General features: G+C 40.7%; 1 protein-coding gene across 3 annotated transcripts in view; it reads left to right on the forward strand.

Annotated features, from left to right (window-relative positions):
• dock5 (dedicator of cytokinesis 5) overlaps positions 1-17336 on the forward strand; it is a 55398-nt gene that overhangs the window by 34626 nt on the left and 3436 nt on the right. Inside the window, exons 15-50 of one of the 3 annotated variants that reach the window (XM_054774460.1) lie at positions 215-313; positions 538-610; positions 707-810; positions 1054-1234; positions 1561-1658; positions 1765-1854; positions 1966-2066; positions 2189-2323; positions 2387-2498; positions 2793-2863; positions 2974-3080; positions 3247-3383; positions 8508-8603; positions 8924-9022; positions 9308-9478; positions 9602-9702; positions 10076-10134; positions 10381-10535; positions 10920-11005; positions 11228-11384; positions 11498-11538; positions 11611-11701; positions 11782-11901; positions 12140-12229; positions 12738-12842; positions 13190-13331; positions 14362-14443; positions 14521-14605; positions 14755-14841; positions 14931-15107; positions 15682-15765; positions 15855-15992; positions 16218-16390; positions 16566-16710; positions 16851-17010; positions 17207-17325. In XM_054774460.1, the coding sequence (XP_054630435.1) occupies positions 215-313; positions 538-610; positions 707-810; positions 1054-1234; positions 1561-1658; positions 1765-1854; positions 1966-2066; positions 2189-2323; positions 2387-2498; positions 2793-2863; positions 2974-3080; positions 3247-3383; positions 8508-8603; positions 8924-9022; positions 9308-9478; positions 9602-9702; positions 10076-10134; positions 10381-10535; positions 10920-11005; positions 11228-11384; positions 11498-11538; positions 11611-11701; positions 11782-11901; positions 12140-12229; positions 12738-12842; positions 13190-13331; positions 14362-14443; positions 14521-14605; positions 14755-14841; positions 14931-15107; positions 15682-15765; positions 15855-15992; positions 16218-16390; positions 16566-16710; positions 16851-17010; positions 17207-17325 (4071 nt within the window). Of the gene's footprint in view, positions 1-214; positions 314-537; positions 611-706; positions 811-1053; positions 1235-1560; positions 1659-1764; positions 1855-1965; positions 2067-2188; positions 2324-2386; positions 2499-2792; positions 2864-2973; positions 3081-3246; positions 3384-8507; positions 8604-8923; positions 9023-9307; positions 9479-9601; positions 9703-10075; positions 10135-10380; positions 10536-10919; positions 11006-11227; positions 11385-11497; positions 11539-11610; positions 11702-11781; positions 11902-12139; positions 12230-12737; positions 12843-13189; positions 13332-14361; positions 14444-14520; positions 14606-14754; positions 14842-14930; positions 15108-15681; positions 15766-15854; positions 15993-16217; positions 16391-16565; positions 16711-16850; positions 17011-17206; positions 17326-17336 lie in introns of those variants that run through there. The other 2 variants (XM_054774461.1, XR_008570119.1) reach the window with 2 other exon arrangements.

Below are 17336 nucleotides of genomic sequence, written 5' to 3' on the forward strand. Positions count from 1 at the left end.
TTTCAACTGCGGTCATAAAATCTTGGAGAATTTTAAAACCCAAGCCAGACACTTTTTTAGGTCCGTAAAGAGGAGATGTACAAGTATGTTAGCATTCTGAAGTAAGCATTTACCTCTTTTCGGTAGTACCTCACCCATAGGTTTTGTCTTTATGTGTGTTAAGTGTTTATTGCTGTCACATGCACTAATGTGTATTTCAAATCCCATTTTCTAGAAAGCAATATTTCCTGGAGCTGGTTACGATGGTATTACAGAGTACAAGTCTGTCATTTACTACCAAGTGAAGCAGCCTTGTTGGAATGAAACAGTGAAGGTAAGCTTGTCATGGACCAACATGTAACTCAGAGCATGACATTCTTTGCTTTCTAATTGGTTTGTCAAATAGAATTACTGCCGCTCAGTGCAATAAATTCATCTTCAAGGAAGGCTACGGACTGAGAATATGCTAATAATCTCCAACCTTACAACTTATCTTTCTCATATGCAGTCATTTATTTTGCAGTCTTAATTCATCTAATTTTGTCTCCTCTCTGCAAGGTGACAATTCCCATTGAAGACGTGTGCCGCTGTCACCTCAGGGTGATGTTTCGACATAGATCCTCCCAGGACTGTGAGTCACTCTGACTTATTTGTATGACAAACACCCACGTGTAATCCCTGTACCATGATAAATAGAGCTCATCTTACGCTCCTCTGTATCCCTCAGCTCGGGACAAGTCAGAAAAACCCTTTGGTATGGCTTTTGTCCGACTTATGAGAGAAGACGGGACAACACTCAGGGACGGAAGGCATGAACCTATCGTCTACAAGGTAGTTTCAAATGCAGATTCATATTTTTGTACATTCATACTGTATAAAAACGTGTGTGTGCCAAATAAGCACATAATATGTATCAACTTAATTTACCGTAACCGCATAAACATTGCAGTTAATGCATTGCTGTCAGTGCGTGGGTTTATTATTATGCGATCCGCTTCAATCAATGTGTTTTGAATTAGATATCCATTGATTTGTATGATTCAAGACTGATTCCCTATTTTATGAATTTCTTAGGTTGATGTGAAAAAGACAGAAGATGCCAAAGTGTATCTGACCTTGCCAGGGACCTGGGCTGAAGTAGAAGAAAAAGAGAAACAAATGGGGAAGCAGTTCCACCATTCAGGAGTGATCCCTGTCACTAAGGACAGCTTCCAGATTGCCACGCTTACCTGCTCCACTAAACTCACTCAGAATGGTAACACGGCATTGTGTTGAATATTAATTCTTCAAACTATGATCTGGCTGCTAATTAAAATGTTTCATGTCCACAAGTCATTTTGGAGATAAAAGATGGTCTAGAATGGATAGCGACACATCACACAGAGCCTCCCACATTGCCTTGAAATTAATTCAGCTATTTTCTGTTGCTTATATTCTGTGAACAGATTGATTTTTATTGATGCATGCGTGATGATGTTAGTTAGAGATACTGTAATTTGTATTTCAAGGAAAACAACACTCAATCCTAAATGATGCAACATATATACTGTATATTTTAATGATGTGTTTAAAAATCTTTAGTGGATCTACTTGGCCTGTTGAACTGGAGATCTAACCCAAAAGATCTTGAACAAAACCTACAGAGGCTGATGGAGGTTGAAGGAGGGGAGATAGTCAAAGTGAGTGCTCTGCACAGCAAATGTTACACTAAATATTTAATATGCTGCTGTATATTAAAGACATTTTTAATGGCACTTTTATAATAGGTTTCTGTTTAATTCACAGTTTCTCCAGGACACTCTTGATGCTCTGTTCAACATCATGATGGACACATCAGAAAAAGATACCTATGACACACTAGTGTTTAATGCTTTGGTTAGTGTTTGGTCTGACACCTGTTACGTTATCAATGGCAATGGCGAGACCTAATCATACAAAGTATGTCCATTCTTTGAACTCATTCAAGAATCTCTATATTTTCTTCAGGTTTTTATCATCACACTTATTGGCGACATCAAATTCCAGCACTTTAACCCTGTCCTTGAAACCTACATTAACAAGCATTTCAGTGCCACTTTGGCTTACATGTGAGTCTCTCTCACCTCACTCTGCCTGCAACACGGCACTCTTTATTTTGTTCTGATCTTCCCCACCTACATCATAGAGTAATTACCAGCAGAACTAAAGTCAGACTTATTTGCTTTTTCAGGAAACTAACCAGGGTGCTCAACTACTATGTGGGCCATGCAGAGGAGCCTGCCCTTACAGAGAATCTCTATGCAGCGCTGAAGGCTCTCAAGTATTTGTTCAGGTTTATTGTCCAGTCTCGGATCCTCTACCTAAGGTAGGAAGGTCATAATCTATTATATCTTGTAAAAATACCTTGTAATGTGATCCACCTTGACAGGTTCTATGGAAACAGTGAAGACGGGGATGCTTTCTTCAACTCAATTCGCTCTCTGTTCCTCTCATTCAACACTCTCATGGACAGACCACTTGATGAGGGAGTCAAAATAAAGGTCAGCGATGTAGTGGTTAGGTTTTTTTCCTGTTCGTCCTTGATTTAAAAGCTTAAAAATATTTCACTGTGCTGGCAAGGAGAAAGAACCGTGCATTGATTGCAGTTATCAAAATATGATTAATTACCAATAAGTTATTACATGGTTTGGCAAATTAATGATATGCAAAGTCGTTGTGAGCTGGCTGCTGTCATTGTCAGCAGGTTGAGGAAAAGCTCTACTTTAAATCTTGTGTAGTTTACAGTATGTGTTATTGTACTTCAACGTGATGACAACCTACTCATTGTTTTTCAGGGAGCAATATTGAAATACCTCCCCGGCGTCATTAATGACATCCAGTCTGTGTTTGATCCTGTGGAACTAAGGTAACTGTCTAGGGGGGCTATTTCTTATTATTTTTCACAATCCTACTGCTGTCGAATGTGACAATAATAACAACGTATGATTTGAGATGCACTGAATTTTTTTCTTTCAGCGTTCTGCTTGCAAAGTTTATCGAGAGTATTCCTGACTCTCAGCTTGTACGTCAGAAGCTTGGCTGCATGTGCAAAATGGTGGAGAGTGACCTTTTCTTGCAGCCAGGTAGGAGTTTTGAAGCTTGAAGCCACATAATGGCATTTCACACAAGATGGAATGTAAACTGCAACCACGTGCCTCACGCTCGTATACAACTTTGTCACATCCCCTCTCAGAACTAGAAATGTACCGTGTCATCCTGTGACCACTTCTCTCTCTTCTGTTCTCACAGATTGTCGAGAGGTGCTTCTGCCACTTGTCACTGACCAGCTGAGTGGGCAGCTGGATGACCACTCCAGTAAACCCGACCATGAGGCCTGTGTCCAACTGCTTAGCACAGTGTTGGACATTTTGGACCGCAAGGATGTGGTAATTTGTCACACCAAAAGAGATCAAAATATTTGGCACCCCAGGATACAATTTCAGAAGCATCTTGTCAAAACAAGATTACAGGCACACGTGGGCAAGGTTTATAGATGTGCAGATAGAAGACAGAAAAATAAAAGGCTCTACTGTGAAAATGTTGCTGATCAAGTGCAGCATTGTGTGGATTTGCTTTTAAATAGATAAATCCATGTGAATGGTAAGAGAGAAATATTTACTCTAATGTTCTTGTGCATAAAAACAATGTTTTCTTCCTATTGTTTGACTACTGAAGATGAGCATTTACACACATGCCATATGCATCTTCTGCATCGTCTATCAATGTACAATTTTCACATGGAATTACAATTTCTAGCTTGGATTGAGATTAGAGATGCTCAACGTTGGCTTTCTTACCGATATCAAATATTGTTTAGCGCAGGGGTCACCAACGTTTTTCCTTGCGAGAGCTACTTTTACAAAATGAAAATGGCCAAGAGCTACTCATTTTTGTAACATTTATTTTCAGAGCTTATTTTAAACCCAAACAAAGCAAATATGCTTGTTTTACCAGAACATGAACAAAATGCTGGTGTCCACAACTCACATTTTGTATTTCAGAATGCGTTTCTTTCTACTGCTCTTTCATTATTAACTGAAAACCTGAATGAAAAGGGGCACCTCATGTGGTCGTGGGGGGCTACCTGGTGCTCGCAGGCACCACGTTGGTGACCCCTGGTCTTGCGCTTCATTACTGATACCGATATCAACCGATACCAATATAGGCAGCAGCTCTTCCCTCAAACTAATGAACTCATGTAATGAGTAATGAACTAATCAACTCGTTTAATGAACCCATTATGCTTCATTTACTGTGATGCTACTGGATGCATTTCACAAATAAAAAATAACACAAATACTGCAATATGCACTACAATTAATCTAAAAAGTGCCTAAACGCAGGGTGCGAGTGATTCTTCCTGAGTTATGATACTTGATTAGTAGTACTGAAGGAAGACACCTTACTATCCCATCACATAACCAGCACTTTATGTCATGTTCCGCATGGTAGATTGGACTTTAAGTTTGGTTTTCCTTAGTTTTCATGTTGTTTCCTGTTTTGTACTCTTAATTCGGTTTTCTGTTTTGTGTTTGGCGTGATATGCAGCTGCTTTGCGGTTGCTGGAAAGCGTGTGTAGTGGTACAGGTTTCTCATTAGTAATCAGCACTGCTATTTAGGTGGAACCACATTACACCTAAGGAGCAAAACATAACACTTTGAAAATTGTATACAGTAGACGCCCCTACAACGTAAATAATCCGTTCCGAGAACCTTTATGTTATAGGGTTTTTATGTTATACGAAGCGTAAAATACATGTAAATAGCCTAATCCGTTCCAAGATCTTCTCAAACTCACCTCTTTGGCACTTCAAAATATTCAAAGTCCAACAAATATGGTGGGAAAATATAAGAAAACGTTAGCATAAACATAGTAGAGTAACATTCCAATATAAGGTAATAAATAAGATTACTGTACAGTAAATGAATAAAACTGAAAAACAAAAACAATCCTACCGTTCACGAGATGTCTTGATCAGGAGCACGCAAGTGGAGGCAGGAAGGAGGAGGACGACTAGCCTGAGTCAAAACGCGACTCAAAGAGTCTAAGAGTCAGCTGGTCTCACTGACAAACGCACACGCACTACACGATAATGCTGTGTGCAAAATTTTAATTTGTAACTTAACTTAATTGTTTAAGTTAGTTTAAGGACGACTACGAAGAGGAAGGAGTTTGAAGGGACAAGCCTGTCTCTCACACAAACTCACATACGTGCTGTATAACTCAGCCAATGAGATGAGAGCGTCGGCGGTGCCCCGATAATCAGCCAATGAGATGAGAGCGTAGACGGTGCCCCGATAATCAGCCAATGAGATAAGAGCAGAGGCGCTGCCCCGAAAATCAGCCAATGAGAGCGTGATGCGTCAGAAGGCGTCACCAAGTGTTACTCTGAACGTGCACCAACTTGAGACATTAATAAAGTTGATTGGGGGAAAAAAAAAAAGACTTACACTGACTTGATGCTTTATGTTATATGGAATTTCTTCTGTAATACGATGCAAAAACTTTACATAAATTCTTTATGTTCAGTGGAGTTCAGTGGTTCAGTGGAGGTTTATGTTATGCGAGTTTATGTTATAATCTGAAGATAAAACACAGAAATAACTGCGGACATACTGATGTTGTTAATCTGTGGCGCACATCATCACTCTTGTGCCGATATCATTAATGGCAGAAATATCAATATGACCCGATGTCAAATTTTTATGCCGATAATGTTAGTTGTCCAATGTTATTGGATAATTGGGATGTAGCAAAGAGATTCAAGATTCAAGAGAGTTTTATTGTCATGTGCATAGTAAAACAGCAGTTATACCATGCAATGAAAATCTTATTCTGTTCATTCTCCCAAGAAAAGAAGGAAAACACAAGAAAGAATAAGAACATAAGAAACATAAACACATAAACATAAATACCAATAAATTAAGCAACAACAACAGAAGAGACATTAATACAAGTAAATAATATAAATAAATAAATAAAGTGCTATGAGTGTGTGCGTGTGTTGCGTGCGGCGTGTGCGAGTGCTTCGTTGAGGAGCCTGATGGCCTGAGGGTAAAAGCTGTTTGCCAGCCTTGTGGTCCTGGACTTCAAACTCCTGTAGCGTCTGCCTGACGGTAGGAGTGTGAATGAGTGTTGTGGATGTGTGCTGTCCTTGATGAGGTTGTGTGTTCTGCGTAGGACTCTAGATGTATAAATGTCTTGCAGTGAGGGGAGGGCTGCCCCAACAATGTTCTGTGAGGTCTTGATCACCCGCTGGAGTGCCTTCCTATCACGTGTTGTACAGTTACCGTACCAAACAGTGATGGAGGCGGTAAGGACACTTTCCATAGTGCATCTGTAGAAACAACTCAGGATTGTGGTGGGCATGCCAAATTTCCTCAGTCTTCTCAGGAAGTACAGTCTCCTTTGGGACTTCTTCAGAATTTGCTGGGTGTTGTGAGACCAGGTGAGGTCCTCGCTGATGTGTGTGCCAAGGAACTTGAAGGTTTTCACCCTCTCCACCTCAGTCTCACCAATAAACAGGGGTCTATGCGGCTCCTTTTCCCTTGTTCTTGGGTCAATGATCATCTCTTTAGTCTTATCTGTATTGAGAAGGAGATTGTTATCACGACACCAAGCTATGAGGTCCTCCACCTCTCTTCTGTATGATGTTTCAGCACCACCAGTGATCAGTCCGATGACTGTAGTGTCATCCGCAAATTTAATGATGCTGGTGGTGTTCTGGGAGGCCACGCAATCGTAGGTGAAGAGCGTGTAGAGGAGTGGACTCAGCACACACCCCTGTGGGGTCCCAGTGCTCACAATTCTTGAGCTGGATGTGCGGTTGTGGACTCTGACTGACTGGGGTCTGCCTGTGAGAAAGTTAAACACCCCAAAAGCCTCAGTATCAATGTTGCCCCTAATTTTTTAAGTCTGAGCATACATACAAACGACCTGAGAATTCCTTGGACCTCTGTGAGCGCCATCAGACGTGCACACTGTAGTATCACACCAGTCCAAAACCTGAGAACTTGAGGGAGTCCAACTTTCATTCTGTCGTATTTTGTATATGTGTGGGTTCAAACAGACGGCAAGATGTATTTCATAATGAAGCTTTCTTTATTGTCAACCTCAGACAAAATAAACCAACTATCGCATCCGATTAACGAGCTGAATCTTGTAGGAAACTCATCGTTTATAATTTCATTTTCCATTTCTTTTCTTGTTTACCGTTTATTTTTTTTATTATGTATACTTTAATTTCCATATTTCCTTTGTGTTTTGCAGAAGCAGGTTCTGGCTCTCAGTCGTCCGGAAATTGATGCTACATTTGTCGTATACGTTTACTTTTGCCTAAAAAAAAAAAAAAAAAAAAAAAAATCTCAACCGCAAAAAACAACCACCTTCCAGTCCCTTCGGCAACACTCGAGCAAACTCGGCGTAACACTTCCTATATTCGATAAGTCCGGCCATCAAACTAAAAGCACTCCACTAAAACATGCACGGATACGCCACTTTTCACTCCGAAAAGTTGCTTGCTACTTTGGTTTTTCAGAGCAGCCCTTTCTCATTCGAAAAACAAAAAATCTCAGTTTCACCTCTTGTCCTTCTCTTCGCACATACTCTGACAGTCCACCGTGAAAGGCTCGGTAAGTGGATGTGGCACTGCCTGTTCATTTCGTCATAATACAGGGTTAGCAAGCAGCATTTAGCGTTCTTAACTCTACTGCAGCAGTGGCTATACACTAACCTGCAATACAGCGTCATGTACGACATAACACGCTATTAATGAAATTATTTGCTGTGTAAGTAAACACGTGCAAACAGGATCTTATCATTGGCTGGACAGTCTTCACCATTGTTTTTAAATGTTGCTAATAGAGATGCTTCAGTCATTATTGGCCGATTTACATGAAAGATCATGTAATCGCATATGCCGATAAATGCCTTTTAAGGCCGATCACAAAAGCCGATCACCTGTGGCTCATTAATGTATGTAGCCTGCAGCGATCACCACATGCAGTGTAGTGTTTTGGGTATCGTCCTCCTCCCACTTTCCTTGCCAAAACAAAAACACTCATGTTTGCCATATGGAACTTGCCTGATAAGACATGCCACATAAACTGTCTTGCAGGGGTAGCAATTTAAAAAGCTTTAATTTAATACGGCATTTGAAGAACAAACACTTGACGGAGTGTTTGTGACAGCTGTTCACTGGACGAGATGAGCAGCCTTTGTCAGCGGTGGAAGACACCAGGTTCGCCGACTGTTCTCTCACTTGGAGCCCACCTACTGTAAGCCTAAGGAGACCTGCTAATGTACTCTCACATCCATAGTCTCCTTAAAGAAGCGGTCTCATCCTCTGGAAGTTTCACAAGCGATATATGTCCTTTTTAGCATAGAGGGAGCATTCCACAGCATATGATTATTATTTTTCATTCTAAACAGACTGCAAACCTGATAAGTATTTTTCACTTAACTGATATCTTATTTTTCAAAAAAAGCACATATGTATTTGTCTATGCAGGGTCCGACTAGAGGGCATGTTCAGCTGATAATGGAGCGGCTTCTTCGCAGGGTTAATCGAACTGTGATCAGCATGGACAGGTCCTCCCCACTCATTGTAAGTGTAATGTTGAAATACAGTATGCATAATTTCATCAGTTTGGAATTTATAGCAATTCCAACTGTAATAATTCCAACCTGGAAAAAGATGAGTGACATTCATGGCCATGATGAGTGTGTGTAATATTCTGACCACTACTGTATATTGTTGGTATTAGTACACAAAATTTGCTCTCTTTTTAAATACGGGAAAGGAACAACATATTTAGACCGTGTCACTTTTACATTTGCTAGAATACAACAAATAGCAGGTGCTGTAAATGTTCTTCTGTGTGGGTGCTTTGCTGTGAATTAATATAAGTAATATTTCTTTGACAGGGCCACTATTTAGCCTGCATGACGGCCATCCTGAAGCAGATGGATGACATGCATTATGCGCACTATATCAGCACCTTTAAGACGAGACAGGACATCATCGTAAGTGTCCCAGTTTTGCCCTTGTGAGCTGCATCTACTGCTCTTACTGAAACAACTCATCAGTAACAGACTTGAAGCCACCCAGACCACTTTGCTACCCCTTAAGAGAAAATTGATTATCAAAACATTGTGCGCTTGATGGGGATGTCATGATGAGGGTGCCAGGGTGCCTTCATTACTATACGTGATCAGAACATGAGTCCTGGACATGCAGCAATCCCAACGTTTAGATCTGAGTTATGTCTCAGACTGCCACACACTCCTAAATTTCTTCTTTGATGTCAGGACTTCCTCATGGAGACATTCATCATGTTTAAGGACCTCATGGGGAAAGTCTTTCCTGCTGACTGGATGATCATGAACCTGGTGCAGATGCAGGTCTTCCTGAGGGCCATCAACCAGTACTCAGATGTCCTCAACATGTATTTTTTAGACCAAGCGCATTTCGAATTACAGGTTTGTTTTGTCATTGACTGTGTTGGTGTTGCGTTTTTTTTTTAATTTTTATTCAAACATTAAGTTAATTTTGTGAGAGGGCAATTATATGATTATTATTTGAAACCTTTGCACCTTTTACAGCTGTGGAATAACTACTTTCATTTGACGGTGGCATTCCTCACTCATAAGACACTGCAACTGGAATCCTTCTCCCAAGAGAAACGCAACAAGATGTTAAACAAGTGAGGTCTTTGTATTGATATGAAAAATCTGCAGGTGGTAAATTCTTGTATTTAATATTTATCACCGTATTTTATATGTTCTTCATGTGTCATGTGTCCTGTGTACAAAATTTCCGACTTACACTAAAACTCATAACGTCACAGTCTAGGAATGGAACACGTTCATAACCCGAAGACCACCTGTCGCCGTTCATCCACTATCACAGAAGAAATTTTGGTTTGCAGAGTATAGGGTCACAGCATGGTATTCACATGCTTACTGCATTTATAACCGTTTTGAGATCTCAGCATGGACCTAAACAAACATAGACTCGTAGTTTAAGTACAAGACAACTATTTACTGCTATTACTTATTGATTCAAATTTGCTACAGATATGGTGACATGAGGAAAGCAGTTGGCTTCAAGATCAGAGATATGTGGCACAATCTTGGTGAGTATTTAACATATTCTAATATTGTGTCTTTTATCTATTTTGTTTGTGAAATTATTTGGTGTCAGCCAGTAATGCAGGGGGAGAACTACAAGACAGTGTTTTTTATTGTTCAGTTTTATTGTGCTCTTTTGTTTGCCACATTATTAAATTGTCCTGTGTTTGTTGGTAGATGAAGACGCAGCTTATTGCCTTCTCAAATCACACTGTTATCCTTCTAAGTGGTAATCTTTTGTCATCCTGCAGGCCCCCATAAAATGAAGTTCATCCCAGCCATGGTCGGACCCATTTTGGAGGTCACTCTGGTGCCTGAGCCTGAGCTGAGGAAGGCCACCATTCCCATCTTTTTTGATATGATGCAGTGTGAGCACAATTTCAGCCCTGGGCGCACATTTGAAACGGTACAGTCCCCAATGTTATGCACTGTGGTATTTTGTTATACTGCCGAAGTTGTTTTAATGCATCATTTGTGGTGTGTTTCCGTGTGAGCCTTTTTAGCTTGCATCCACTTGTTTATATTTATACTATAGAGTTAAGCTATTTAAGCCATCTCATTCTTTGCAAATAATGTTTAAAGTGGAAAATTGTCTAGATGGGTTCAGTGTGTGCCATTATCAGCATTGACTGACACACTTCAATATGTGGGGATACTGTACAATAATCAATACATAATCAAAAGATCAATGTGTGTTGTTGAAGTGTGAAGTCTAGAAATTACAAATATTTGCACAGGTGCATGAAAAAATATTTTGTACATACCCATAATTCCCTTTGCTTCTTTTCAGTTTGAAAATGAACTGATAACAAAACTGGATCAAGAGGTTGAAGGCGGACGAGGAGACGAACAGTACAAAGTCCTGCTGGAAAAAACGTAATTCTTATTCTTCTTGTATCCGAATAAATGTTAACAGTTCTGGAGAAAAACATGCAAGTTAATTCACATAGAACTGGTAGGAAACTTTGGCAAATTGTCTTACAATGAGAATAATTGGGAATCTTTTTGAGAATTGCTTTGTCAGATGGAAAACAGCTTTGACGAAATCCTGTGAAGATTACTGAAGATTGTTTAGTGAAAGACTGTTTGTACCTCCAGGTTACTAGAGCACTGCAGACGCCACAGATATCTGTCACAGTCAGGAGAGGAGTTGGCGCTGCTGCTGAGCAGCCTGCTGGAGAATCTCCTGGCATACCGTACCATCACACATGATGAAAGTCCTGAGCATCGGATGAGCTGCACTGTCAATGTGCTGGTACGTCCTGTTCCTATGTTCACCAGAAGGCTGACACATTTGTGCTTGTGCTAAGCCAGTGATACCCACAAACCGATGTCAGAGACATGTAATTAATTTATTCTCTCCTTTAGAATTTCTACAAGGAAAAGAAGAGGGAGGACATTTATATCCGGTGAGTCAGGCAGAGCCGTTGACATCTGAATTTTGGATTAAATGCACATTACTCATGTGTTGTCATAACAAGGTACTTGTACAAGCTGCGGGATTTACACCTGGACTGTGAGAACTACACAGAGGCTGCCTACACTCTGCTGCTACATGCTGAATTACTTGAGGTCTGTAACATATTCAGATGTTGCTTTTGACATGTTAAGATGTTGCTCCTATTACACACATCCTGTTCATTTTGACCCAGTGGTCGGACAAAACCTGTGCACCTCATCTGATTCCTCGAGATGGGAAGCATGTGTGGACGCAACAGGAACTTAAAGAAAGGCTGTTCCAGGAGATCATATGTTACTTGGACAAAGGCAAGGTGTGTATTTCCAGTTGTGCTAAGGACACAAATTAATTGCTTTTGCAAAATGTATCAACTCCTCAAAAACATACTTGAAACTAACGAGGTGCCAATGTTTCATACATATGCAGGTTTCATCATGATTCCAATGTTACTCAGTGCTGCTTATCAGCAGTTTGTCATTGAAGCCACAACAAGAAGTAGTGTGCACATGTTTTTATGCATCCTTTTAACTGAGTTATGCACATCTTCCCAGATGTGGGAGAAGGCCATTGAGCTCGGCAAACAGCTGGCCAAAATGCACGAGAGCCACATGTTTGACTTCATGGAGCTCAGCCAGCTGCTGGTAAGAAGATGCATGTGCTTTACAATTCACCAATAGAAATAGTTTAATGCAGCATCCCAAAACGGCAACCAAACCTAGATGTGCTTTATTTAAAATTCCCCCTCATACTTGTACTGTAAATGTTCCTGATGAATAATAGTGGAAATGTGTGTCACACTGCTAGAGGCTGAGTGCAATTAATTAAAACAACAAAACAAGAATGTGAAGCAGAGATAAGTATGTGCTCGCATGTTTGTGTTTACCCACTTTTACATCCAGTCTGTCTGCAAATGCAAGTTTAAATGTATCTTCAAGAATTCAGTTTGCCTTACTGTCTTTGTGTCCCAGTAGTGTTTGTGTAATAAGCAAAATGAATCGTATTTAACACATTTATTGTTTTTTTTTATGCTATCCAGAATAGCAGGTTATGAATTGTTTTATTCTGTAAACAGCCAAAAGATGGGCTTTTGATGGTGGAAATACAGAAAAAAACAGATAATATGTCAGCATTTTTTTTTATGTTTTGCAGAAAAAGCAAGCAGAGTTCTATGAAAAAATAATGCATGCTATGCGACCACAGCCAGAATACTTTGCTGTTGGCTATTACGGTCTTGGATTCCCTTCTTTCCTCAGGGTAAGAACTGATTGCTTATTTCAATAAATAAAGAAACATGCTCCTGTACTTACGCAGTGTAATGACATTTCTGAAGATATGCAGTGATGCTCTTATTATGTTATCACCTTTTTGCTGTACAAGAGCAATGTCCCATTAATAGATTATGTTAGACTGTTTTTTTAACCTCTACCAAGGTGACATGTTTTTTGGTTAATTAGCAAAAACAAAAAAGCAATCAATGTGTGACAGTGACACATGTACGAATGTAAGAAATGTGTACATTCTGATGCAATACCACATATAAAAGGGGGTACTAATTGAATGTATATATAAATATGTTTTAAAATCCACATTTTTCATTCCAGAATAAAATGTTCATATACAGAGGCAAAGAGTATGAGTGGCTTGAAGACTTCAGTTTAAAGCTGCTCTCTCAGTTCCCAAATGCTGTCCGGATGACCAGCACAGCACCTCCTGGAGACAACATTAGCAACTCCCCTGCACAGTGTATCCTTTAATGACATTATTTTTTTAAAGAAACATTATATTACTCGGTAGTATTGTAAATTGATATGAAGCTTTTGGAAAATGTTTTTTAAAACAAGATAAAATATGTCTTTTTGTTCGCTGCTCTCCAAGTACGCATTTTGTTGCATTTCACCAGTTCAGTGTAACTGAAACCTGGATAATGCTCCTGTGTCAAGGCACCAGCGTACACTGCACCGGCTCGCTCATCCCCCTTGAAACTCTCTAGCATGGCGTGACATGCACCTCCAAAGAAATCTAACCTCGCAAAAGAACATCGTTTCCCGTGTGTGTACGACTCGTTCGGAGGGCGTAGAGGCCACCCCCGCATACTCCTCCGATTTCAGATATACATTTGCAAAAAAAAAAAAAAAAAATGATGATGATGGTCATAATGCGTGGATTAGTTCCAGATGCATTAACACTCTTCTCTCTTTAATTACCATTGTTCACTCGCAGCGAAGGAAGCTAACAAGCTAATTGTCTATCACAGTTGTGGTATTATCACAGAGTTGACGCCATGCATTCATCCCTGACGAAGAGCTGTCAAAAAAGGGCGGCCCGTGACTCATTTTTTATTTGCCAGCGGCATATTGTAGAAATAAAATGAACTAGCAAAAAACAGACAAATACAGCAAAAGGCTAATGTAATAATAAATACCGGCAGCTGAAATGTTGATAGGAATGACTAATAATATATATTTAAAGACAAGGCTTTGTGTTATAAGTTTTATTTCAGCCTTTATACAAAACTTTGGAAAAATGAATAAAAAAATACCAAAGTGGCCCCCCATCCCAAGGAGGGAGTATGTATTTAATCTTGGCAAACACATATTAGTCATGTGTATGGAGGTGGGGACAATGGAGAGGTAATGGAAAGTCAGATTTTTCAATCAAACCTCCAAACACTTTCTGTGGATGCAGGCACACAATCAGCAAATAAAGAAAGAATGTTATTTAAATGACTTCTGTTTCATAGTACTTCTTGTCGTTATCCTTATCTGAACTTCAGACATCCAGTGCTTTACTGTCAAGCCAGTACTTGTTGTTCCACACCAGTTTAAAGACAAGGGGGTTCCAGAGCAAATATTAAAGTGAATAACAGTACCTTTGGACACCCTGTGATTTATAATTCTGTGGTCACAGACTCACAACTTCCTTTTTCTTGCAGCTATTACCGAACCAATGAAGTTGACCAATTCCAGTACTCTAGACCTTTCAGAAAAGGGGAAAAGGATCCGGACAATGAGTTTGCAGTGAGTGCCTTTTAATTTTCTTGACAGATTATAGATTATATTTGTAATCCCATGACCATAAATTCCTCAAAATGTATAAACAACTCTGTGTTATGTGGCCGTAAATCACTTTTTAAAAATATTTTCTTGACATGAATGCTCCCTTGCAGACCATGTGGATTGAGAGAACCACTTATTTTACCGCCTATCGCTTCCCTGGAATTCTGAAATGGTTTGAAGTCAAATCTGTCTCAGTGGTAAGAAGCAGCCTCCTTATGTTTTTTTCTATTCAAAGCCTAACATTCCTCTAACTCATCTTTCATTTTTAATTTTTCTTCCCTGCCAGGAGGAGATCAGTCCATTGGAGAACGCCATCGAGACCATGGAGATGGCCAATGAAAAGCTGAGTAACCTGGTGCAGCAGCAAGCCTGTGATCGCTCTTTGTCCATCAACCCACTGTCCATGATGCTCAGCGGCATTGTTGACCCTGCCGTCATGGGAGGCTTCTCAAACTATGAGAAGGTTTGGGGCTTTCTTCTCCAGTGACACAACTGTCACTGTCACACTGTTGTGATTTTAGCTGCATGTGGGATCAGGCTCTGCATGTGTGCACACGTGCTCAAAAATAATTGAGTTGGAAAATAATTTGACGCTACTATAGCATGCCAAATTACGCACATAACAAGTAATGAGGCTTGCCTGTTCTATTATTGGAAAAATATGTCTGTACGGAGCAGGATATTTATACAAATGGACAAATAGGGTTTTCATTTCAGCTGATTGTCCTTTTTATGCAGATGTCTTATTTATATATTTTGACAAATTATACAGTGTATATATAATATATACTTTGATATTATATTGATAAGCAAAAAACGTGATTATCTGCTTCCTCCTATTCAAATACAATTGAAGTGTATGTTTAACACCTAACACAGGTAACTACCATCAGTTCTTAGTGTCCTTGGGCTCGCTCTGTTCACATGGGAGCCACTCTAGCCTCATTGTCAAGATGCGGAAAAGTGTCCTGTGTAGCTCGCAGCAATGTTTGAAGTGTGCATGCTCACCACGCTTTCCCAATGTTTATCCTCCATAGGCCTTTTTTACTGACACCTACATCCACGAGCACCCAGAAGACCGCGAGCGTATCAAGGTCCTTAAACACCTCATCGCCCTGCAGGTAAATCTGTGCACCAGCTTTGTTACTGACACTGGCCTTTCAAGCTCAACATGTTGCGTAATTCTTCAAGTGCCCGTCTTCCCCTCCAGATCCCTGTCTTGGCAGATGGTATTCGCATCCACGGGGAGAAGACGACAGAGCAGCTGAAGCCCTTACACAACCGTCTGGTTACATGCTTCCAGGACCTTCGGGAGAAAGTGGAGAAGCATTACGGCGTCATAACCTTGGTGTGTTGCCAGCTGCAAACTCAATTTAAAGGAAGAAAGTGCCAACTTAAGCCTTTGGCCCCCCTTTGCTTCCTCCCTCTCACATTGTTCGCATTCAAAGCAGAGTGTACATTATATTAGTCCAGGATAATACATTTTAGCTGGTCCTTTGTGGCTCGCGTCTGTCATTGTGCCCATCCCCTGCCGGATTCCCTAATGATGCTTAATCCTATTTGTGTGTCCCAGCCCTGCTCCCTCACTGAGAGGAAGAAGAGTCGCGTGGGCTCTGTTGTGATGCCCTACATCCTGTCCTCCACACTGCGTCGCATGTCCACCGTCTCAACCCTCTCCAACGCCTCTTCGGCCCTCTCTAGTGGCTCGGCATCATCTGACGGACCTTCGTGCATTTCCTCCCAAGAGTTAGTCCCTGCATCCCCACGCTGCTTCCTTTTTTCACCCTTAGTCAATGTTTGTGGTTGTTTGGTTTGGAGGAGGCGAGGCTTATTTTGTATAGACTCACAGTATCTCCACACCTCCTGTTTGTATTTTTCATCCTCCTGCATCTCTTTCTGTGCCCCCATTATTCACAACCAGTTCCTTGTTGTCCCGCCCCAGCGATCGCAGGACCTCTGTGTTGTCCCGCTCAGAGGAGGACAACCGGATTGCGAGGAAAAATAGGAAAGAGTGGAGCGTGAGCAAGTCTCAGGTCCTGCTGGAGAGACAGTCGGATGCAGATGAGGTGAGTCCTCTGCTTCAGAGCTATTCAAATATGCATCAACCAATAGCATCCTCATATGAAGTGTTGTTATCCAGCTGTGAATTGGGAGTATCTCAATTTGCCTGTTTCACTCATGTCTTTGTGTTACACTTTTATCCCAGACTCCTGCTGAGAAGCAGCAACGACCCAAGAGTTTACAATTAGGAGACAGACGGCTCACTCTCTCCTTATTCCACGGTGTCTCCTCTCAGCTCAGCCTGTCCAACCCCCTCAGTCCTCTTCCTGCCTCTCCCCACACACCTCATACTCCACGCAGCTCAAGTATGGAACACAAACCACCACTCTGTCATCATTTTATTATTTTTTTTTATTGTATGCCCTACACTCACAAAATGACACACATGTGTTGTGTCTAACACCTTGTGTTAGAACAGTCTGTATAAAGCCCAAATTAGATCTCACACATTCACAGATGCATACCTTCTGGATGATTTTCATTTCCTCTCTTATGTGGTAGGCTTTTCATCACTACTCAGTGACAATGATGCCAATGCCATTGACACCCCAGGGACCCCTCCACCGATGCCTCCAAAGAAACACCCACATGAGATTGACAACACAGGCTTCTCTTCAGAGGTGCACCTGCT

This window comes from Dunckerocampus dactyliophorus, chromosome 4 (assembly GCF_027744805.1).
Source record: "Dunckerocampus dactyliophorus isolate RoL2022-P2 chromosome 4, RoL_Ddac_1.1, whole genome shotgun sequence".
NCBI classification, from domain to species: domain Eukaryota; kingdom Metazoa; phylum Chordata; class Actinopteri; order Syngnathiformes; family Syngnathidae; genus Dunckerocampus; species Dunckerocampus dactyliophorus.